General features: G+C 38.0%; 1 protein-coding gene across 2 annotated transcripts in view; it reads left to right on the top strand.

The window, feature by feature from the left end:
- Positions 1–25,637, top strand: part of CTNNA3 (catenin alpha 3) — a 1,809,955-nt gene that overhangs the window by 55,059 nt on the left and 1,729,259 nt on the right. For both annotated transcript variants that reach the window (XM_070470726.1, XM_070470725.1), the window contains exon 2: positions 5,576–5,679. In XM_070470726.1, coding sequence (XP_070326827.1) covers positions 5,581–5,679 — 99 coding nt within the window. In that variant the 5' untranslated portion in view covers positions 5,576–5,580. The remainder of the gene's footprint in view (positions 1–5,575; positions 5,680–25,637) is intronic.

The following is a 25,637-nucleotide window of genomic DNA, read 5'->3' as shown; positions in this document are numbered from 1 at the left end:
TTATAGTGGAAATTTTTAAAATTATAGTTGTCCCCTTTCCATTTGGTTTCACTATAGCTAAGACTTAATTATACAAAATCAACTGTGGTAATATTATGCAGTAAATCCCCCATGTCCCATTTTCCTTTTCTTTACTTAAACCTGTTTATTATAATTTAGATGAGTTTTTGGTCAATTAACATTTGGTTTCACTCCTTCACATTACTCCTAACCACATTCAGCTAACCCTTCTACAGGATACCGATGGGGGAGAGTGAAGCCTACTTTTGTTATGTACTCAATATAAATTTTTAATGATAATTAAAATAAATGTTCTCTTTTTTCCCCACATTTATTTATTAATTTATTTCATTTATTTTTATTAGTTGGAGGCTAATTACTTTACAATATTGTAGTGGTTTTTGTCATACATTGACATGAATCAGCCATGGATTTACATGTATTCCCCATCCCGATCCCCCCTCCCACCTCCCTCTCCACCTGATTCCTCTGGGTCTTCCCAGCGCACCAGGCCCGAGCACTTGTCTCATGCATCCAGCCTGGGCTGGTGATCTGTTTCAAAAGCCACAGTCATCAAGACAGTATGGTACTGGCACAGAGACAGAAATATAGATCAATGGAACAGAATAGAAAGCCAAGAGATAAATCCACGAACCTATGGTCACCTTATCTTCAACAAAGGAGGTGAGAATATACAATGGAAAAAAGACAACCTCTTTAACAAGTGGTGCTGAAACTGGTCAACCACTTGTAAAAGAATGAAACTAGAGCACTTTCTAACACCATACACAAAAATAAACTCAAAGTGGATTAAAGATCTAAATGTAAGACCAGAAACTATAAAACACCTAGAGGAGAACATAGGCAAAACACTCTCTGACATAAATCACAGCCGGATCCTCTATGACCCACCTCCAAGAATATTGGAAATAAAAGCAAAAATACACAAATGGGACCTAAATGTTCTCTCTCATGAAACTATCTCAGTACTTGAAAATTCTTAATTAGTTGCTCACCCTTTCTTCTGATATTTTGGAAGTACAGTGTCAGCTAATATAAACATTTGAGATGATCAGTTGTTTAGTCACTAAATCATGTCCAATTCTTTTGTGACCCCATGGACTGTAGCCTGCCTAGCTCCTCTGTCCATGGGATTTCCCAGGCAAGAATACTGGAGTGGGTTGTTACTTCCTTCTCCAGGGGATCTTCCTGATCCAGGGATCAAATCCACATCTCTTGCATTGGCAGGCAGATTCTTTACCACTGAAGATGGTGGGGAGTATTTCCCTTTTCTATTCACTGAATGAGATCCTGAATGGATCTCATGAAGCCCAAAATACTTTTGGTAGAAGAATTGTTGACACCATCAAAGCACTTTAAACTTGAAGGAAAGAAATCTATTCTCAGATAAAGCCATCAAAGTCATGTGAATGTGTACACACACATATGTATGTGTATGTGTGTTAATGTTATGACAATAATTAGGGCATAGAAAGAACCGTGTTAATAGAGATGATGCATAATGATTATCTAGAGAAAATCACATGAGACAGGGTCAATAATAAATAAGTAATAATAAACAGGCACATGGAAAAGCAGTTTAAGTAATCTTCATAGATATCAATAAATTATAATTTTTTGTGTGTTTTTGAGTATTTAAATTGTTTATTTTCTCATGAATGTAATGCTGATTGTTCACAAAAATAATTTTAATAAGAGGAGTAAAGAAATATATGCAGTGAATAACTCTTTCATGGAAACAAGTAAACTTAAGGAAAAAGTAATAACAGAGAGCATTTGAATGAGGGGGAAACAGAGAGGAAAAGAGAAGTAATTTTGTTGCTGAAGCTTGAAAGTCTTTTCCTAAACGTGGAAGAACTGATGACTTTTTACCGTACCTCTGTGTTAACTCCATGTTTTAGAAGATTGAGGATAGAATGAAAGAGCTGACTAAATCTGACTAAAAGGGAAGAACTTGGTGATATGGAGTGCTAGAAAGTTTGGGTAGTTCTTTCCTTAACATTTGTAGTGAGCAGAATGAAAATATACATGGAGGCCTGCATACCATACTTACATATGTGAAAGCTACAAATCAAGCTAACAAGTTGGTAAAATAGGTTTTATTCTCTTATCTTTCTACCTTGAGAAATATACCTTCAAACTGACCTGAAAGATATAGATCTGGATTTAGAATTCTGGTATTCCTTGACGTTTCCTGTTAGAATGAGGTGATGGACAGGGAGCTCACCCTTGCCCCTGATGGTCAGCTTCCTTTCCTTTCTACTTCTGGCTCTACCTTGTACTTGAGAGGCCTTGGGTACGTGCAAATGGACAACTTGCATGTCTGAGCTCCATAATACTCATCAGTAAACAGCTGCGTCTTGGTTGCCTCTCAGGTATAGGGGTGTCCGTGCTGTCATTTGCACTTAGAAGTTTGGGTTGCAGAAAGAGGCTGGCATAGGCACTGGAAGTGGACTTGGACTAAGTAGAGAGTTGGGGGTACTGAGTGTGTCAGAAAGGGTATATATGAGCTCTGGGAGGACACATCACCTTGGTTGGTATATATGAGCTCTGGGAGGACACATCACCTTGGTTGGTATATATGAGCTCTGGGAGGACACATCACCTTGGTTGGTATATATGAGCTCTGGGAGGACACATCACCTTGGTCTCATGGACTCTTCTGAAGCATAATAGAATGTGTACCCCCATGGCCTCTCAGAGTTAACTTCACTTAAAAGTGAAATACTTGTTAAACTGAATGAGTTTTAAATTGCTATAAGCTCAATTTAAAGCAAGGAATAAAGTGGAGTAAAGGAAATTTAGGCATATGGACAAAGGCAATCTAGGGAGAAAGGAAGTATCAACATGATACTTTGCTCTGCCTTACAGACTATCCCTGGAGACATCTATTACTGCTGTCAAGAGATTTGTTTTCCTCCCTTAAATTCTGAAAATTGGGGTTTAATCTAGTCTGCTTGTTTCTAAACCTGAACTTTTCCCACTTTATAAAACTATCTGTAGTGGTTAGAAGTTAAAAAGTTTCAGATTTCAACTCAACATGAGGAAGAACTTTATAAAAGTAATCACTCGTATCTAATGGTATAGTGAGCATCTCATTTCCCAGTACATTGTTGAAATGAAGGATGCTGTAGGAGGTGTCCTTGAATTATTTCGGGGGTACTTTCTAACTCTTAAAATTTTGTGAATTATAAAATGCAATTGCCTTGGGTTATAATACCCATACCCTAGCAGGATTTTTGTTTTGGATTCACATTGCATTATGGCTACAAAAGGTTGGTAAAAACTCATAAGACTTTGACCTTGCTTTGACTTCATTTGCAAAATTCTGCAGTTTGATGCCTATTATTGCCTTGATCTCCAAACAGTTTCATCAGTTAACTAGAAAATGTTTTGATACTATACACAAAGTGATTAGTATGTACAGTGTTAGTATTTTTAGTAGTATACTCAATTTTGGAGATGTAATTGTACTTAAATGCTTTTATTAGATTTGTCATAATTGTTTCATTTGAAATTTTCAGCATAGTTATCCTTGTTTTTAATAAGATATATGAAAGAATTGTAAATATTAATTATGAGTATGTTTGATTATAAGCTTATTTGAAATCACAATTTTGAGTATATGTACAAATTTCTCTGTTGAGTCACTGGAGACAGTCTTTGGCAGATTCTTATTTTTCTCAAGAATACTTCACATATCCATTTTTGTAGTAAGAGAGTCATGGAATGAATGTAGCCATGTGGCATATATTTGGAGAGCCATAAGGTTTCTAGGCTCTATAGTATTTGCCTCTATTTAACAAATTATTATTATCTAAGAATTAAATTACATCAAGAAAAGAGCTAATAAGCAAGATTTTTTTTTGTACAGGGTGGTTTTGTTTGTGCATCTCTCTCTGCGCATGTATCAGGCATATAGTGTAGGCTTAGTGAAGCACTGATCTTTTCAGTTACAAGTACATGAAGAGATCATGATTATCTTTGGATATATACACTTACAACATTTATGGATCCAGGGGAAGGATTTGAGAGAGCGTGAGAGGCTGAAGGGCAGAGAGATGCTGATTTTGTGGAACTAAAACAGTGGGAGCTGAGAAAAGTAGGAGGAGAAGAGGGGTAGACTCTCAGGGCAAGAAGTTGGAGGGAATATGGGCCCTACCCTGTGATTCTGACTGCCCTTAGGGGTTGGAGGCAGAGGTATAGAAAAAAGAACACTATTCTTTCCTAGAATCCCTGCGATTGAGAGGAGTGTTGAAAGGACTGATTCTGGGATAAAACATGATTTCATGAAAATGTGTCATTCTTTCTTTCACTCATTTATCTATCTATCCTTAGTCCATTCATAAAACCAGAACCAACCTTAGTTTTACAAATGGACTTTGTAAGAAAATAAGAAACTTGGAAGAAAGTTTGGAAGAAACTTTGAAAGAAAATATGTAACAACTAAATGGAAAGATTTGTGCATTGATAGTAACACACACTTCTATAGACTATAATAGTTTATAGGCTAATAATAGACCAAGTTATATATAGGACAGATGTGTTTCTTACTGTTATCCTGTGAACCTCCAGTAAATACTTGCTGGGTGATTATTGACTGTGAATAAGTTAATATAGATTTGTGGGCTTAGAAATTTGGGTAATAGTCTTCATGGCTGATGTGTTACTTTGAATATGTTATGAAATTCTATCCATGGTCACTTGCTATATATGTATTCTTTTTAAAAAATCTCACTGGACTGACATTTAAGATTTATATTAAGATCTGAAAGAATGGTTTGTAATGTTTTTCTTATTTTGTCTTGCCCAAATATGAAGATTTGCCTTTCTTTTTATAATAACTATGCCAATTTATGTTAGTTTCTTTTCTGTAAAGGAAAGTAAATTGCCCAAAATTTTCTTCTCCAAATCAAAACCCGAGAGAGAGAGAGAGAGAGACAGAAGTTGCTTAGTCATGTCTAACTCTTTGTGACCCCATGGGCTGTAGCCTACCAGGCTTGTACGTCCATGGGATTTTCCAGGCAAGAATACTGGAGTGGGTTGCCATTTCCTTCTCCAAAACCCTCAAATGATTCCCCAAATAGAGAGATGTATCATGTCTTCCAAAGTCCTACCTGATTCCTCATCTGAATGATCATTAACAACAGGCAAAATATGGGCTCTGGCTGCGTTAGTGCTTATGATTTCATGGAAGTCAAAGCATGTGTTTGCTGCAAGGTATCTCTCACTAACTCAGCCATTCATTTTTTACTTAAGACTCCTGATCAAATGCAAACTCGCCTTGGCTGGGTTATAATTTTAGTCATGAACAAACCAGCATAAATTACTTTGTTAGAGGACCCAAGCCCAGAAACATGACCTGAGAAAACAGTCGGGGAATATCTTGTTTCTCTGTTGGTGGACTTGGCACCTTTGTCCTCTGAGGACTACAGCTGATAGCAGGAGGAGGCGCTTGAATACTAATTGCACATATGCTATGATTTTCATTAGTGCTTTCCTCTAGAAAGTATTTTTTCTTTATTAGTAAATGTCTTTTTGTTTTTGTGCACAGGCAGCATGTCAGCTGAAACACCAATCACACTGAGTATCAATCCTCAGGATCTGCGGGTCCAGACATTCACTGTAGAGAAGCTACTGGAGCCTCTCATAATCCAGGTATTGATAACATGGAAATTACAATGAGTAATAGTAACTGCAAAAATACTAAGAAACATAGGAAAAATAAATAATGGAAAGATTTGATTTTTATAGAATGAATATGTTATCCAAAATTGTCCTTTAAAATGTTTTAAAGTGTACCAAAGTATCTATTTAGTAATAATAATGATAACATTCTGAAAGTTCCTCCACAGATTCTCTTTAAAAATCAAAAAAGCAATAATATGCATATGCAGTTTTGAAAGTACCTTTATGCAAGTTATCTTGTTCAATTGTCATGAAAACTGAGTGAGGCAGGCAGCATGGTTAAAACCATTCTTATTACACAGAAGCAGAAACAGCTAGAAACAGCCTTAGAGAATTTCAGTGACTTGGCTCAGAGCACATGGTGGCTCATCTGTCAAATAGGAAATTATTTTAAAAATACCAAAATGTATGAGAAAAGCAGATATTTAAGTTATTCTATGATAAAATCTTTCATAAAGTGAATAATTCCTTGGTAATAGGCATAATGATTCTCTGACTTTATTATGTAAGCCCAGGTTTTATTTATTGGCTTTTCTTAGAGCAGTGCTTGGAGAAACTTACACTATAGTATAGATTTAGATTTTTTGTTTTTAACCCCAAATTTGTGATAAAACTCCTCTTTAGGCTTACCTTCCATCATACCCCCTAAAACAGATTGTCCCTTTTTCTAAGCCTTGAAGTACTCTAGGGTTTCTTAAGTGAGAAATGACACAGACCTTACCTCTGATAATTTAAACACTTTCTGTTTGTCTTTGTGAGATGGATGGTGGGGAGGAGAGTACCTCTAAGAATAAGCTTTGTACATATTTTTACTTAGCATATCTCCTACTGGAAAGACAATTTAAAACATGTGCCTCACTGATGATAGCTTAATCATGAACTTTGGCAGTCTATAAGACACTGATATCTTACATGAAATTGATATTAGATGACTCTGAAACTTCACTGAGGTCCCTGTGTTTGCAACCCACAGAATGGTCTCATGTTAAAAAGAGAATTTTTGTACAACAAAATTATTTGCCCAAGCTCTTGATTTTCATTATAATGGGATTTTCCTTACAAAAAACCAGTATATTTCAAAGTCAGCGTCATTAATTTGGATTTGATGAGCAAACTTCTTGTCACTTTGATCATGTATTACCTATCAATACAATAAAAATTCCATTAAATTAAAGATTTTTTACTAGAATAGCATCATACTAAATATCTCATCACATTCTTGTTTTTCAAAGAGTGTTTAATTTGAAATAGTTACATTGTTTATTTTAAGCATGTAATATAGTCTCTGATTATAGTGGAAAACATTCCAAAAGAAGTTAATGATCTTTAAGTTCATAATGCCAGCAGATAAAGTTATCATTTAGTAATCCCATTAAAAAAGTCTCACATTTCATCATTATTTATCTTCATGTTATATTCCTTTGCTTTCAAGGTTCCACAGAAATTACTTACCATCTCTGTATATAACTCAAAGTCAAAATTACATTTTAATTTTTGGAGTAATTGGTCATAGATACTATTATGTCACTCTGACTTCTAAATTCATTGATTCATAAATCTTTATTCAGCTCTTTTTATAGTTACCAATCTTTCCGACCAAACTTGATTTATCTTTAATCTATTTTTTTTTTCTTTTGGGCACAGGTAAATCACTAGGTCATTTTGCAGGGATGTTCAGGCTGGGGTATATTTCAGTCATTCACTTTCATTTTCTATGTGTGATAACTTACACAGTTGCATCCTTCTGTAATAAATTCCTCCAATGGATCAGAAATAATTTTTTTCTCAGCAATTACATTTTTATGATTGCAACTGTAGGCATCTGTACTTTATCACTTTCAAGATCCAAGTTTGACAGTGCAGTGCAGAAAGTCTATTTATGCAGAATTACGATGAAAAGAATTTACATCTCTGTGTTGTATACTCTCTGAAGGAGATATAAATGCTAAAGCATGCTACAGTTGTTACATAATGGACCTGTCTATAATCTTATTTGCCACAAAACATAATTTGGTATGTGTCAGATTCATGTAGAATGTGAGCCAGAAGAGTTAATTTAAAACCCCTTAAGATAAGAACAATAACAAGCTCCTCATAATGTTATCTCCAATGAAGACAGAAGATCTTTTGAGGGGGCAAAGGTTCAAATAAATTTTCTGACATAAATATATTTCATATTTTCAAGTGGTAAATATAGAGTTAGATCAATAGTAATAAACATTATTACTCTGTCTCTTACCTCTAACTCTTGTAGGACCTCTTAGCCTTTTCGCAGTTTCCACTTTGATAGTGTTTCACATCTATTTCTGGGAGTCCCTTAGGGATGGCTTTTATATACTCTATAATATGCATTGGGTCAAGTTTAAGAATATCTGCTCAATTTTTTATCAGTCAGCATAAGCTAGGTTATGCTGTGATAAAGCAACCTCCAAATCTCTGAGGCTTCAGTTCAGTTCAGTTCAGTCGCTCAGTCGTGTCCTACTCTTTGTGACCCCATGAACTGCAGCATGCCAGGCCTCCCTGTCCATCACCAACTCCCGGAGCCTACCCAAACTCATGTCCATTGAGTCAGTGATGCCATCCAACCATCTCTTCCTCTGTTGTCCCCTTCTCCTCCTGCCACCAATCCCTCCCAGCAGTAGGGTCTTTACAAATGAGTAAGCTCTTTGCATCAGGTGGCCAAAGTATTGGAGTTTCAGCTTCAACACCAGTCCTTCCAACGAACACCCAGGACTGATCTCCTTTAGGATGGACTAGTTGGATCTCCTTGTAGTCCAAGGGACTCTCAAGAGTCTTCTTCAACACCACAGTTCAAAAGCATCAGTTCTTCGGTGCTCAGCTTTCTTTATAGTCCAGCTCTCACATCCACACATGACCACTGGAAAAACCATAGCCTTGACTAGACGGACCTTTGTTGGCAAAGTAATGTCTTTGCTTTTTAATATGCTGTCTAGGTTGGTCATAACTTTCCTTCCAAGGAGTAAGCGTCTTTTAATTTCATGGCTGCAATCACCATATGCAGTGATTTTGGCTTAACAAAGGTTCATTTCCTGCTCAAACTACATGTTTAAAGTGAGTTGGCTGGGAGGTCCCTGCTAAATTCAGGCACTCAGGGACCCAGGTTAATGTATATTCCATCTCAATATTTATTTCCACTATGGTTACCACAGGAAAAGGGAACACTATGAATCATGCAAAGGCTCCTAAGTTGTCCACCTGGATGTGACATATGTCAGTTCCACTCACATTGCTTTTGTCAAAGCAAGTCATGTGGTCAATGGGGATGATAGATGTGCGATCTTGTTCTGTGCCCAGGAGGATGGGAATACTTGTGAACAGCCCTGAAAACCATTATATTTCCATTGCTTCCTTTTCAGGGGTTCTTTTTTTTGTTAAGTCTCCATCTGATTTGTCACCTTTCCACTCTGATCACATCTGACCTTATCAGGGTGGGCAACTGACTTATTGACAATTATAGGTTGGCAAGAAGCCTGTGAGGCAGTCTGGCATGAGAGCTCTGCCTCTTGGGTGTGATGGTAAATTGGTCACATTGCCATCCTCTCCTTTGGGAATTGACTTTGGGTATAGTTAAGCAGTTACCTAGCATTACACAGTTATATCATGTGCAAAACCAAGCAATACACAGAAAGAAGTAGAGATATAGAGGAGAGTTCTGTTGGAGCAATTTTCAAGTTTGGATCTACAAACTCATGCTGTTGAGGGACAATAAGGTTTCCTAGTTACCATGGTTTTAAGGGATCCTTCCAATTTCCAAACCGCAAACTAGTCTCAAAATAATTCTCTAGCCTTTGTGGGCCCTCACAGTTTCCAGTTTCCTTGAGCATCGACCATATAGTCCTGATGCTTGTCTTACTATGTCATCTGATTCCCTGGCCTCCTACCTCTTCATCAGTGGCTGAAACTTCAGAAGAAGTTCCGTTAGTAGCAGTAATCAAGGGTTCTTGTAATGGCCCTCATTTACTTTTTATAGAATGAAGATTTTCCTGTGAAGCTTCTCTTCCGCTCTTCCCTTCATCTCCAGTTTTTGAAGTTTCTGATGTTTGACTCATCAACCGTCCCAAACTAGTCTATCTGCCATGTTTTTCCACTTTGCCTGGTTTCATCTAGTTGATATGTAGAAGGTAACTGCCAAAGATGCCCATTTTTAAGACTGGAGACTGACATGCCAAGGTCCCAATGCCTCTAAATTTTCAAAGTAGCAGAATGACACTGGGCTTTTTCAGAAGAGGAGAGAATACCTTTCTTCCAAACCGTGCTTCACTCTGTCACATATGCCCCAATGAATTATTTGTACCTAGAATCACATGAAATTCCTATGAGAACAGCCCCTTTCAGCTTTCCCCCTCATTTCTCTCTTCTCCTTGTCTTAAGTGTCTGGATGACAAACTTAATTCTTCTAAGCACCATGTTTTTCTTTCCTCTTTGAGTCCTATGGAGGACTTCTCTGATATACCCCACTCCAGATGTTGATGCCCAAAGGGTTTATTTCCATTTTTCTCAGAGAGATTTGACTGACTTCCAGGGAGCAGGGAGAGAACCTGCTTTGGCTTCTTAGCTTCCTAGAATATAATTTCCTTTGTTTCTTTCAGAAAAGTTTTCATTTGTTTGTGGTTGTTTTCTATCATTTTAGGGGTCATTTTGAATGAGCATGATGCCTTTTACTTATATTTCTTTCTTTGCTTTTATCTCCAAGCTTCTTTTTTTTGCATCCTTGCTGATTATCCTATCAAATGAATTCATGTCAAAATTAATCCTGAAGGTTCCAAGAAAATCTCAGACAGGGCTGAGCACATATAGTCTTTTTGTAGATTACTTTAAAAGCAAATATTGGAGTTTTGACTATAATCTTAACAAGTAACCTTGAAAGTTAGTAAATTAAATATCTTTTAAGTACTTATATGTGCAAAGCATAGTAAGTATAAAGATGTTATTTGTATGATGGGATGAAGAAATAAACTTAATTCTGCCTCTTTAATGTTTTAACTTTTAAGATGATCAGTATAGTTGAGTTGTTTCTTATAAAGTGAATTCTTCAATTTCTGCATTCTCTTACTGCTGGAAAACTGCTCCCATGGGAAAGTTGTTAGGCTACAATGTTCCTTGAGGAACAAAATAGTTGAGAAAAAGGAAGCCACTTCTTAAAATAATGATAAGAAAAACTAGTAGCTGATTAAAATAGTACAAGTCCATGGGAATGTGCACAGTGAACATGCAAAGGAAGCCCCCACCACTAGAACCTTTTAGCTTTGAACTTGGCTGTGGGCCGATGTCTGTCTCTGAATATGCTTCACTTCCTGTCAGCTTGCTTCCTAGACCTTTTATTCTGTCAGACTCTGATTTTGTAAAATACACCAATGTTGTTGCCTTGTTGTTCTGGGTTCTCTGATTACCTCTGATCCACTTCACTACTGTTAATATTTTTTCTTTCAATCTTTTTCTCCACAAATTCTGATTGATCTCACAGATATCCACTTCCAGTTTAGCTGTGAAATAAGATCTTTTTATTATAAACTGGTTCTGTAGGCAACCAGGTGGTAAAGACTGATAAGTCCAGGTCCACTTGCAGTTTTAGTGGAAATGGCTAGATTGATGGGAGCAATTGTGGTTCAGCTGTCCATATACCCCCAGATGTGGACATTTGCACTGCTTATGGTATGATTATGCCCTTCATAGAATCCCCTGGCCTATTTTAGAACACAGCTTGTCCCAGAAGATATTGCTGCAGCTTGACACCTCCATGTTGCTAGACCAGTGGTTGGCAAACTTCTTCTGTGCTTGGGTCCAGATAGTAGTTTCAGCTTTGATAGCTGTGTGGTTAGGCCATTCAAGATGGGTGTTCTCTGCTTTCTGTAGACCCTCCTTCTTGACCAGTCCCTGATTCACTCACATTAGATCCAAACCTTTAAATTATAGGGCTTAATTGGTCCTTGTTAACTGAGAATCCCACTTGACATCATTCCCCCTGTAAACAGTGGCCTCTTTCTCCCCCTAGTATCAAATACTGCTGCCATGTCCTGCCCACTGTCTGCTGTAAAAGGTGGGGTGTTTCTCCAGGAACTTTCGTGTAAGATCTCTCTGACCAATAAACCATTGATGTCTTTGTCGCTGTCTATTGACTTTTTCTTCAGTCTGGAGGATGGGTAACTACAAGGCTTGCAGGCTTGTGACATGCAGCCCAACAACAGCTATAGATTCTCTGTTATAACTACTCTTCTGTTTTAGTTTTAGCCACAGACAATATATAAACAAGTGGATGTAACTGTGTTCCAATAAAATATTATTTGCAGAAACAGGTAAGTGGCAAGACTTGGCTCTTGGTACTTAATTTGCAGACCCCTGCTCTAGACTGACCATTTTCTCATGAAGATACTCTGCACTCACACTGGTTAAGGAAGGATAAGATATGTGCAATATCACACACAGTTGAGAGCCCTTGTGAGATAAATTACGATGGAGTGGTTTGTGGCTAAGCCCTGTGAGAGACACAAAAGCCTCATTGGGGCAAGAGTACTAACTAGGCAATTCAGAAAATTCCTCTTAGTGTTGGGATCCTGTTAGCCCAGTGGTTTTTAACCCTGACTGCACATTAAATTCACCTGGGGGAGCTTATAAACCTCCCAGCACTCAGGCCACACAGCAAACTAATTAAATCAGAATCTTTGGGAATAGGACCAGGTGGTAATTTTAAAAGCTCCAAGGTGATTACAGTGTGAAAATTGCTGGCCTGGCAATTACATCAGCCAGTGGTGAGCATGGTCTGCTTCCTGGAGCAAAGCTTGCCCCAGAATGGTGCCCCTTCTTTGCCTTTCTAATGGGGTTGGGTAGTGTCCGTCTTGAATAAATTTATAAGGAATTCCTGGGGGTAACCTCCTTTATTAGCTCTGTTTGTGATATGCTCAGTTCTCCTAGATCCCCGTGGGGCTATTAATAGCAGTTCTAGGAAAATTACTGCAGCTGAGAGGTGGGATCCATGTTCTGCAGCTATCTTTTATCCAGCAAGCCACTGTTATGGATCTATGCATGGATTAGATTATAGTGTTATGGTATTAGATTATGGTGTTATAAATCTATGTATGGATTAGATTATGGTGGACTCTAGGATTCTGAGTACCCAAGGCATGTTTTGTTTGCCAGCATTAGGTGGAGGAAGTGCAAATGAAGGAAGAGATTCATAATGCACAAGTCTGAAATTACAGTGTGGTATTACATCACATGAAGTTTATCTTTACAATTACCTGTAACCAGTTCTTCTCAACCTTAGCTGCCAAAGGGCATCACTTGGGGAACTTATAAACATCCTGATAGCCCTAGCCTACAGTTAAAGCCAATCAAATCAGAATATCTGGAGTAGGATCCCATTAACAGTATTTTTGAAAACCTCCCAGGTGATTCTATTGTACAGTCACTAAAGGAGACCGTGCTGCTGCCAGATTGTTGTCCGTGGACTGCCAGGATCAGGCTTATTTTGAAACTCTTAAAAAATGCAGAACCCTGTCTTAGATCCACTGAATCAAATATGTACACACTACTATATTTAAAATGGATAACCAATAAAGACCTATTGTATAGCACTTGGAATTCTGCTCAATGTTATGTGCCAGCCTGGATGGGAAGTGGGTTTGGGGGAGAATGGATACATGCATATATATGGCTGAGTCTCTTTGCTGTTCACCTAAAACTACCACAACATTGTTAATCAGCTATGCCCCATACAAGATGTTTTTGGTGTTAAAAAATACAAAAAGAAAAACCATAGACTACAAAAAGAAAAGGTATATTAAATCACCAACTAGAAATATATTCTTTGTTCTACTATAATATATATATATATATATATGGTATAATAAGATCCCATGTTATTTGTATCTCTTTAAAGTTTGAGAAGCTAGTATAGGAGACTGTATCTTTCAAATTTAAATAGCAACCTGTGTAGCCAGAGTTGACAGCCACTGCCCTATAGCTCCCTGATGGTGTGTACGTGGAGAAGTCACCAGGAGCGTCCTAACTTGCTCCGCAGCTGCGTCTCTGAAGGGGATTCCTTAGTGAGTGTCTCGTGTGACCAGTGCGCTTCTTCTGGAGAGTTGCCTTTCCCACACTTAGACTTAGCCACCCTCACTCCCTTCTCTCTCCAAGCCTGAGGTTAGTCTCATGCCAAGTGATAATGTTCTACCCAGAAATTGACTTTTGGACACTAGGAAGCACGGCCTGAGAAATGAGATTTTCAAGAGCTAGTGCTTCTCCTTTAGGATGTTTGGAACCATGACACAGTTTGTCTCGGCATGTATCTCTATATATGTATATATATGTGTGTGTGTGTGTGTATGTATACATATATATATAATCTCTGGGAAAGTTGCTTAACTTTGTTATAACCGAGTTCGTATATACAGGTGACCTTTGGACAATGCAGGGGATAGGAGTACATACCTTCTGTGCAATTGAAAATCTGCATATAACTTACAGCTGGTTCTCTGCATCCAAGATTCCTAGGTATTCATGGTTCCGCAGCTGTGGATTCAGCCAGCCTCAGATGTAGTATTTACTACTGAAATAAATCCACATTTGAGTGGACACTTGTAGTTCAAACCCATGTTGTTTAAGGGTCAACTGTATATATATATATATATATATATATTCACAGTACTGAATGCTCTGTAAATTAAGGCTTAACAAATGTGGTTTGTGATTTTCATGAGTTTTTTCTTTTAGGAAACAATTTGCATTCTCAACCCTGGCTTGCAAGATACTGCAGTTCTTCAGTTTAGACACATTTTTTCTACATTCTCCCCCTCATATTTTTAACATTTCTGAAAGTAGAACGCATCATAGAATGGATATGAACATTTTAATGTAGTTTTCCTTTTTGATACTTGTCAGTCAGTCAGTACGTTTAGTTGCTCAGTCATGTCCGACTCTTTGTGACCCCATGAATCACAGCACGCCAGGCCTCCCTGTCCATCACCAACTCCCGGAGTTTACTCAAACTCATGTCCATCGAGTCGGTGATGCCATCCAGCCATCTCATCCTCTGTCGTCCCCCTCTCCTCCTGCCCCCAATCCCTCCCAGCATCAGGGTCTTTTCCAATGAGTCAACTCTTCGCATGAGGTGGCCAAAGTATTAAAGTTTCAGCTTCAGCATCAGTCCTTGCAATGAACACCCAGGACTGATCTCCTTTATGATGGACTGGTTGGATGTCCTTGCAGTCCAAGGGACTCTCAAGAGTCTTCTCTAACACCACACTACAAAAGCATCAATTTTTCGGCACTCAGCTTTCTTCACAGTCCAACTCTCACATCCGTACATGTAGGGGATCACAAACTTATCCACAGTACACTTAAGCTGTATCTTTCATAAGTGATTTGATATTCCTCATAAGCTCCCATTCCCTGGAGATTGGGATAAATCTCTCAGTCTAAATTGGACTGAGCCAATAAGATTGGCAAACTGGTATGATTCAGCAATATAAATCCTTCTTTTTGGTAACTACTCAGGTTTTTTGGATCAGAAACGTGTGGTTGGGGTGAAGAGTGTTGTTTATGTGAGCTCATGGAGATGGGAGATGGGGCCTTTGGATCCATGTGGTAACCTGTGGACACTTAGTGTCTATTACTGCTGGATGGCTGGTCTGGAATGGTCTCCTGAATGGTGACCTTTGAGGGGTGACCACTACCATGCATGAGTCCTCTGGGCACCACTGTGCATTTTCTGATACGGTCTGTAGCTGATAAAATTTGTAGAGTGCTCTTCTTAGCCTGCTTAAGGTCCATGGTTCTCCACAGATGCCTTAACCTCACCTTGGCCCTTGATGGCGCTTCATGCCAAGTCCCAGCTACATCCTTCATCAAGTGTCTGGCATTATCTCTCTACCTCTCAGCCTTTGCTGTAGGATTACCTTGGTTCTCACCATGGTGGGCTCAGGGCAAGCCCACCAATCTTCAGTTCAGTCATACTTTGATTGTCCTTCAGGATATCTAGGATGGTCTGGGTCTTATCCATACTTCATGGGAATCAAGAGTGGCTTAGGAAAGCTAAACTGGCCTTCCTTTTATCTATTTACACAGTGATGCCAAGATTACACTATGGCTACCCCAGGGTTTGTTCACTGCAGCTTCTGAGGCAGTTTTCTTCCAAAGTCCCAAAGCTAAATGGAGCCAAATCCCTCTGCTTTCAGTGTTTTCCCGCAATCATGCTAAAAAAGCACCACCCCGCACCCCGACCCCAACCCAGAGAGGGGGGAAATAATGAAGGGTATTTTGCTTGTCTTTCTTACCTCTGAGCTCCTTCTTTCCGTAGTCTTTTGGGATTAGTTAAGGAGAGTGTCCCTACTTCTTTTTCCTGTCTCACCAGATCTTTTTCGTATGACTCTGTGTTTTTCTAACCTATCAAATCCAGCTTCTGCTAATGGGAGTTAATAAATTTAGAAGATAGTTTTCTGTTTCTCTAATGACTTTCAAAACTGTTCTTGCTTAGGACTGCAAGAAAGTGAGCTTTGAAACTCGGAGTATTTTTTTCTCTCTGCTCTCTCCTTTCCTTGTATAATATGACTCATGGCTCAGCCTTGGATTTGACAGGTTCATTACTGACAAAATATTATCTATACTTGCATTCTGAAAAGAAGTGGTTAAATTGATGGTATATATTATAATTGATGGTGTTTTAAAATTAAAGGACTATGGAAATATCCTGATGCTTTGAAGAAGGAACCTTAAGATGTATAAATCAAGCATTGGCCAAAAGGGTTCAAGATTGGTGACTAAATATTTAACTTAAAAAAATGAGGCAAAAATGGCTTTCTCAACTTAGAGACAATCATGAGAAATGAGATGGACATGACCTAATCAGTTTTAAACTGAACATCATCATTTAAATTGCTGATTGGTTATATTCAAACCGTATTGTGTTGTTATAAAATCTTGACTGTGGAGTCCTATAAATCTAATGACTATCTCATTTGGTCATTTTGGCTTTTTGTTTGTTATTTCTTATTCATGTTTGAAGCAGGTGATTTTTGTATATTTTTCCCTAGACATCTTTAATAAAAAAGAGTTTTATGTTAGAATAGAACAGGAGTAAATTTGATGGCCTAGAGTAAATGGATAAAAATGAATTTGGTGACAGATAGTAGCATCTAAATTCAAAGAAAACCTCATAATTTTGTGTTAGCAAAGCATATTGGCATAGTTTATTCAGTATTATGGTTAAAAGGTTATAAATGATTATTTTAAAAAGCTGGAACAGAGAATTAGGCGTCATAAATATATCCCACATCAATCACTGCTGGAAGTGGAATGACGGGCTGGAATTGACCAAGGGACCCTGTGGACATGCTTGAACTACAACATATGAGATCAACCCATTTTCAGTTTTAGGGCCAGCTTTGGGCTAATTGGATTTTTTGCTTATTATTTTGTTTCCTTCAAGCAGTCAATGGTTACTGATGGAAAGAATTATCCTTTTGCTTTTTCTTGCTCAGCATTTCTTTGAATCAGTTCTGCTAAAACTATTGGTTATTGATTCACCAGAATGATTAATGCTTGATTTAGGTGTACATAGCAGCATGAATTTAATATCTCCTTGGTTTTCTTAATTCAGCATCTTGATAATTTTTCTCCTCATTTTTGGAGAGGAGACTATAATTAACATTAACTTTACATTTTTTTACTGAAGGCTGCATTTGTCTCTGAATCATTGCTCTGTATAAAAGAAGTGTTTTTCTAAACAGTAACATTTAAAATGGCAAAAGCCATATATCCTAGGATTAATAGAGTTCATGGTTAGGTTTCCTGTGGGATAATTACCTGTAAATGTTGGGAGTGCCCAAAGCTAAGTCCTATAACTTTGTTTTCAGAGGTCTCATTGTTTCATGACTTTGGAAAACAAATAGTGTTCTCAAATGTCTTTGAGCTTTTTATTAAGACTAGCAAAACTATTGATACATCAGTAGTTAAAATGGAAATGTAAGTCACAATAAACATATCTCTGGCTCATAACTTCTCTCAACTCTGGAATTGTATACTAGTCTCCAGCTTAGCAACTCGAATAGGCAAACCTAAAATGTGTCTAAGATCAACTCTTGATTCCTCCTCCCTACTCATTTCTTTTGAAGTAATATTATCTCTATACCTGGTTTCTCAGGTCATGTGCCATAGAGTCATTCTTGACCTGTTTTTTTCATAATCCGTATATAATCTATGAGCAAACCCTGTTGACTCACTTCAGATTTACCAGAATTCTGCCACTTCTCAACAGCTCCACCCCTGCTCCCTGGAACAAGCCAAGGTGGTCTCCACTGGGGCTACTGCGTCAACCTCCTAAGTACTTTTCACCCCTCTCCCAAATCCCGGCCCAATCTTGTCTATTCTCTCAAAGTAGCCAGAATGATCTGTTTTCATTTTAGGTCAGATTATGCTACTTCTCTCTCCTAAAATCTTCAGTAGCTCCCAGTCACAAGAATGGAATTGAGAATATTGGTGGTGATTTGCAGGACCTGCACTTTCAGTGCCTACCTGCCAGCCTGACTCATCTTTTACGTTCTCCTCTCATTCTGTGGGAGGTACACTCGCCTTCCTGCCGCTCCTGAAACAAACCAACAAAAATTGATTTGGGAGATCTTGAACTTTCTGTTTCTTCTGTTTGGAATATTTCCCCCCAGATATTCAAAAGTCTTCTCTACTTCCTTGGGTCCTTATTCTCTAATCATATAGGCCTTCTCTGATATCAAATCTATATTTCCTATCTCTCATCTGTTTCCATAGCCTTGTTTACTTTCATCACAGCACATGCCAATAACCACCACTATGCTATACAATTATTTTTGTGTTTGTTTACTCTCTCTCCCCTCAGTAGAATGAAGCTCACTGCCATGTTTTCATGGCAGTGCAGGTGAACCATAAATATTTGTTGAATAAATGAATGGTAGAGTCCAAACTTGCTTTTTTCTGTTTGTTTGGTTTTAAGTTTTAAGAAGCTAAGTAAAAATGGAAAGAAACTAATATTTGATATTATTCTCAGTGTGTGATCTTTTCCTAGATGTGCTTAAGTTTATATATATATATATATATATATATATTTTTTTTTTTTTTTTTCCCCCCCTGGGGATAAGTGTGCTTTCTGGATTAGGACATTTAACTATAGCTGTTTATATGTTTGTCATGTAAATATCTGCTCTGTTATGCCATCTGTTTGGTCTATAGAGCTAGTGGAATTGGGATGGGATCTACATGTGCTTTGTTATCATTCCTTAATAGCTCCAAGATTACTTATAAGCTCTAGTTAGTTGTGATTGTTAATATAACAAACAAACAAAATCCTAAAGTATATTTTAAAAGCTGATGGTTGTTTTATATTTTCTGTATCATTTGTAACTGAGGGCTGTTGAAGATTACACTATGTTCCTTCTAAATTCATGTGTTAAGCGCAAGCCCTCAGTACCTTGGAATGTGACTGTATTTTGAAGTAGGGTCTTCAGAGAGGTGTTGAGTTAAAAATGGGATCTTGATGGTGGGCCCTAATCCAATCTTATAAGAGTAGATTAGAACACACACAGAGAGAGACAGAGACACAGAGGGGATGTGTGGACAGAGAAAAGAACATGTCACAGTGAGACATAACCACCTGTAAGCCAGTGAGGGAGGTTTAAGAAATCAGCCCTGTTGACACTTTGACCTTGAACTGTTAGCCTCCATAACTGTGAGAAATTTCTCTTTTTTAAGCTACTCACTCTGTTGTACTTTATTGTGGCAGCCCTAATAAAATGATTTTTAATCCTTTCATTTGAAATGAAATTCGGTAGTAAAAATGTGTGCCTGCTCTTTTTTCTTTTTATGAGTTTGTTTTACCACTTATATTTCTTTTTGTTTTTTAATTAATTTGTTGTTGTTGTTGTTGAAGGATGATTGTTTTACAAAACTTTGTTGTTTTCTATCAAACCTCAACACGAATCAGCCATAGGTATATATATATCCACCCCCTTTGGAACTTCTCTCCCATCTCCCTCCCCATCTCACCCCTCTAGGTTGATACAGTGCTCTGTTTGAGTTTCCTGAGCCATACAGCAAATTCCCGTTGGCTATCTATCTTACATATGGTCATGTAAGTTTCCATGTTACTCTTTCCATACATCTCACCCTCTCCTCCCCTCTCCTCATGTCCATCAGTCTATTCTCTATGTCTGTTTCTCCATTGCTGCCCTGTAAATAAATTCATCAGAATCATTTTTCTAGATTTTGTATATGTGCATTAGAATATGATACTTAACCTTTCTCTTTCTGACTCACTTCACTCTGTATAATAGGTTCTAGGTTCATCCACCTCATCAGAACTGACTCAAATGCATTCCTTTCTATGGCTGAGTAATATTCTATTGTGTATGTGTACCACAACTTCTTTATCCATTCATCTGTTGATGGGCATCTAGGTTGCTTCCATGTTCTAGCTATTGTAAATAGTGCTGCAATGAACAAGGGGATGCGTGTATCTTTTTCAACCCTGGTTTCCTCAGGGTATATGCCTAGGAGTGAGACTGCTGGGTCATATGGTGGTTTTATTCCTGTTTTTTTTAAGGAATCTCCATATCGTCTTCCATAGTGGCTGTATCAGTTTGTTTTCTCACCAACAGCATAAGAGCATTCCCTTTTCTCCACACCCTTTCCAGCATTTATTGTTTGTCGACATTTTGATGATGGCCATTCTGACTGGTGTGAGGTGATAACTCATTGTGGTTTTGATTTGCATTTCTCTAATAATGAGTGATGTTGAGCATATTTTCATGTGTTTGTTAGCCTTCTGTAGGTCTTTGGAGAAATGTCTGTTTAGGTCTTTTCCCCACTTTTTGATTGGGTTGTTTGTTTTCCTGGTATTGAGTTGTATGAGTTGCTTGTATATTTTGGAAATTAATCCTTTGTCAGTTGTTTCATTTGCTATTATTTTCTCCCATTCCAAGGGTTGTCTTTTCACCTTGCTTATAGTTTCTTTTGCTGTGCAAAAGCTTTTAAGTTTAATCAGGTCCCACTTGTTTATTTTTGTTTTTATTTCCATTACTCTAGGAGGTGGGTCATAAAGGATCTTGCTTTGATTTATGTCATCGAGTGTTCTGCCTATGTTTTCCTCTAAGAGTTTTGTGGTTTTTGGTCTCACATTTAGATCTTTAATACATTTTGAGTTTACCTTTGTGTATGGTGTTAGAAAGTGTTCTAATTTCATTCTTTTACATGCAGCTGTCCAGTTTTTCCAGCACCATTTATTGAAGAGGTTGTCTTTGCCCCATTGTATATACTTGCCTCCTTTGTCAAAAATAAGGTACCCATAGATGCATGGGTTTTTTTCTGGGCTTTCTATCTTGTTCCATTGGTCTATATTTCTGTTTTTGTGCCAGTACCATACTGTCTTGATGACTGTAGCTTTGTAGTACAATCTGAAGTCAGGAAGGTTGATTCCTCCAGCTTCATCCTTCTTTCTCAAGTGTGCTTTGGCTATTCAGGGTCTTTTGTGTTTCCATATTAATTGTGAATTTTTTTGCTCTAGTTCTGTGAAAAATGCTATTGGTAATTTCTGCTCAGATCTTTATGATTTCTTTCCTTCTTCTAATTTTGTTTGTTTTTAGTTCTTCTTTCTCTATTTGTTTTAGGTGTAAAGTTAGGCTGTCTGTTCGATGTTTTTCTTGTTTCTTGAGGTAGGAATGTATTGCTATAAATGTCCCTCTGAGAATGCTTTTGCTGCATCCCATAAGTTGTGAGTTGCCATGTTTTCATTGCCATTTGTTTCTAGAAATTTTTTGATTTCCTTTTTGATTTCTTCAGGAACCTGTTGCTTATTTAGAAATGTGTTATTTAATCTCCATGTGTTTGTGTTTCTTACAGTTTTTTTCTTGTAATTGATATCTAGTCTCATAACATTGTGGTCAGAGAAGATGCTTGATATGATTTCAATTTTCTTCAATTTACTGAGGTTTGATTTGTGACCCAAGATGTGGTCTATCCTGGAGAATGTTCCATGTACACTTGAGAAGAAGGTGTATTCTTCTGCATTTGGATGGGGTGTCCTAAAGATATCAATGAGATCCATCTCATATAATGTATCATTTAAGACTTGTGTTTCCTTATGAATTTTCTGTTTTGATGACCTGTCCATTGGTATGAGTGGGGTGTTAAAGTCTCCTACTATATTTTGTATTACTGTCAATTTCTCCTTTTATGTCTGTTAGTGTTTGTCTTATGTATTGAGGTGCTCCTATGTTGGGTGCATAGATATTTACAATTGTTATGTCTTCCTCTTGGATGGATCCCTTGATCATTATGTATGTCCTTCCTTATCTCTTATAATCTTTATTTTTAAGGTCTATTTTATCTGTTATGAGGATTGCTACTCCAGCTTTCTTTTGCTTTCTTTTTGCATGGAATCTATTTTTCCATCCTCCGTCTTTCAGTCTATATGTGTGTTGAGGTCTGAAGTGGGTTTCATGTAGACAGCATAATACGGGTCTTGTTTTTGTACCCGTTCAGCCAGTCTGTGTTTTTTGTTTGGAGCATTTAATCCATTTACATTTAAAGTAATTATTGATATATATGTTCCTATTGCCATTTTCTTAATTGTTTGGGGTTGATTTTATAAATCTTTTTTCCTCTCTTGTATTTCTTAACTATGTAAGTCCATTTAACATTTGGCTTCCCTTGTGCCTCAGCTGGTGAAGAATCTGCCTGCAATGTGGGAGACATGTGTTCGATCCTTGGGTTGGGAAGATCCCCTGGAGAAGGGAAAGGCAACCCACTCCAGGATTCTGGCCTGGGGAATTCCATGGTGTATACAGTCCATGGGGTCACAAAGAGTCGAACATGACTGAGTGACTTTCACTTTCACTTCGCTTCACTTTAAACATTTGTGGTAAAGATGGTTTGGTGGTACTGAATTCTGTTAATTTTGCTTGTCTGAAAAGCTTTTGATTTCTCCATCAATTTTGAATGAGATCCTTGCCAGGTACAGTAATCTTGGTTGTAGATTTTTCCCTTTCAGTACTTTAAATATATCCTGCTATTCCCTTCTGGCCTGCAAAGTTTCTGCTGAAAGATCAGCTGTTAAGCATATGGATTCCCTTGTATGTTACTTGTTGCTTCTCCCTTGCAGCTTTTAATATTATTTCTTTGTGTTTAGTGTTTGTTAGTTAGATTAGTATATGTCTTGGTGTGTTTCTCCTTAGGTTTTTCCTGTATGGGTCTCTTTGTGTCTCTTGGACTTGGTTGACTATTTTCTTTTCCATGTTGGGGAAATTTTCAACTATAATCTCTTCAAAAATTTTCTCATACCCTTTCTTTTTATCTTCATCTCTGGGACCCCTATTATTTGTAAGTTGGTGTGTTTGATATTGTCCCAGCAGTCTCTGAGACGATCCTCAGTTCTTTTCATTCTTTTTACTTTATTGTGCTCTTCAGAAGTTATTCCCACCAGTTTATCTTTTAGCTCACGGATTCGTTCTTCTGCTTCAGATATTCTGCTATTGATTCCTTCTAGAGTATTTTTAATTTCAGTAACTGTGTTGTTTGTTTCTGCATGTTTATTCTTTAATTCTTCTAGGTCTTTGTTAATTGATTCTTGCATTTTCTCCATTTTGCTTTCAAGATTTTTGGTCATCTTTACTATCATTATTCTGAATTCTTTTTCAGGTAGTTTGTCTATTTGCTCTTCATTTATTTGGACTTCTGTGTTTCTAGTTTGCTCTTCCATTTGTGTAGTATTTCTCTGCCTTTTCATTATTATTTTTTAAAACTTATTGTGTTTGAAGTCTCCTTTTCCCAGGCTTCAAGGTTGAATTCTTTCTTCCGTTTCTGACCTCTGAGTTTGGTTCAGTGGTTTGTGTAAGGTTCTTATAGGGTGATATTTGTGCTTAATTTTTGTTTGTTTCTCTTCTGATGGGCAAGGCTGAGTGAGGTGGTAATCCTCTCTGCTGATGATTTGGTTTGTATTTTTGTTTTGTTTGTTGTTTAGATGAGGTGTCCTGCACTGGGTGCTATTGGTGGTTGAGTGATGCTGGGTCTTGTATTACAGTGGCTTCCTTTGTGTGAGCTCTCAGTATTTAATGCCTCCTAGGGTTAGTTCTCTGGAAGTCTAGGGTCTTGGATTCAGTGCTCCCACTCCAAAGGCTCAGGGCTTGATCTTGAGTTTTGTGTGGGTCGATATGTTCTTTTCTGCTGGTCAGGTACTCCTGTCCACTCTCAACTGGTATTCTGCATGCACTTCTGTGTCTGAAGGCATATTCCTGATGTATCTGTGGAGAGAGATGTATTCCACGTCCATCTACTCCTCCACCATCTTGTTCTCTCTGTGCCTGGTCTTTTTATTTATAATTTGAAAACAAGCTATATAGCCTTTCTCTCTCTCTCTCTTTTTTTTTTTTGCCAGAAAAGACTGAATATAAGTATATACTTGTTTCTAGATCACATTGAACTAATCAGATCACAAATAAACTATACAAATGGAGATCTGCTTATTCAGAATTTGCAAAATCTTGCTTTTTCATGATACTAGACATGGGAAATGACAGAGTATCTTGCATAAGTGATTGCCTTTGACTTAAAAACTATCATGTCCTATCACAAAACTTAAATTTTACCTTTGCTTTAGCTACCAGCTTTCTTGGTAACATAGTACATATCACTCAGCATTGTGGCTCTTAATTTAAGGTTTTGAACATTTAGAATTTCATTCATTTTTTTATTAAGTCAACCACCTTTTATTTATTACGTACAGTACCCTAACTCTGGATTTTCAGGATGACTCAAGCATGGCCCTTTCCCTTGTCGAGTTCCTGGTAAAGCTGGGGAGGCAGTATGTTAATAGTTAATTACAAAACACTATAATGAGTGGTGTGAGTGGTACATACAGGTGGCTGTGTGAAGGGAGAGTTGTTTTAGGTCAAGGATGCCATTCCCATTCTGGGCGTAACAGGAAGTTTGTTGTCAAACTTCATGAATGGAAGATGAGAGTGAAAATTTAGTCAAAAGTAAGGTATAAATTGCCTCATAAACCATACCTGTAAACTTTATCCAAATCATGCTTTGGACTTTATCTTATAGGCATCAGGGAGCTATTGGGGGTTTTAAACATGTGAGAGCTGGACTGTGAAGAAAGCTGAGTGCCGAAAAATTAATGCTTTTGAACTGTGGTGTTGGAGAAGACTCTTGAGAGTCCCTTGGACTGCAAGGACATCCAACCAGTCCATCCTGAAGGAGATCAGTCCTGGGTGTTCATTGGAAGGACTGATGCTGAAGCTGAAACTCCAATACTTTGACCACCTCATGCGAAGAGTTGACTCATTGGAAAAGACCCTGATGCTGGGAGGGATTGGGGGCAGGAGGAGAAGGGGACAATAGAGGATGAGATGGCTGGATGGCATCACCGACTCTATGGACATGGGTTTGGGTAGACTCCGGGAGCTTGTGATGGACAGGGAGTCTGGCGTGCTGCGATTCATGGGGTCACAAAGAGTCGGACACAAGTGACTGAACTGAACTGAACTGAAGCAGCTGCAAATGTGTCATTTTACCTTATCCAGAAGTGGCCCTAATGGAAGTGTGGGTTGGGTGTAGAGACATGTTGAGGGCCAGAATTAATGCATATACTTTTCATAATGATAGCGTGAGGATAGGCCTGGGATGGAGGCCCTGTTTCTGAGCCATGGGGAAGGCTTGGAGAAAGAGTAGGTGAGGGCAGTAATCCAGAGAGCAGCTGTGGGGGACAATGGCCCTGGGCTGGAGCGGGGAGAGTGACAGAAATGAAAGCTTTTAAGGACATATACTATAAAGACCTTGGAAAGGAGGATGAGAGAGAGGGCGTAGCCCAGATGACCAGAGGGAAGAAATACAGATGGAGGAAAAGCAGGTTGTGGGAAGAAGGCTTCCACTGTCGGCATGCTGTG

Source organism: Odocoileus virginianus, chromosome 7, assembly GCF_023699985.2.
Source record: "Odocoileus virginianus isolate 20LAN1187 ecotype Illinois chromosome 7, Ovbor_1.2, whole genome shotgun sequence".
Lineage (NCBI taxonomy): Eukaryota > Metazoa > Chordata > Mammalia > Artiodactyla > Cervidae > Odocoileus > Odocoileus virginianus.
Note: the sequence above shows the minus strand (reverse complement) of the source record. Positions and strands in the feature narration are given on the sequence as shown.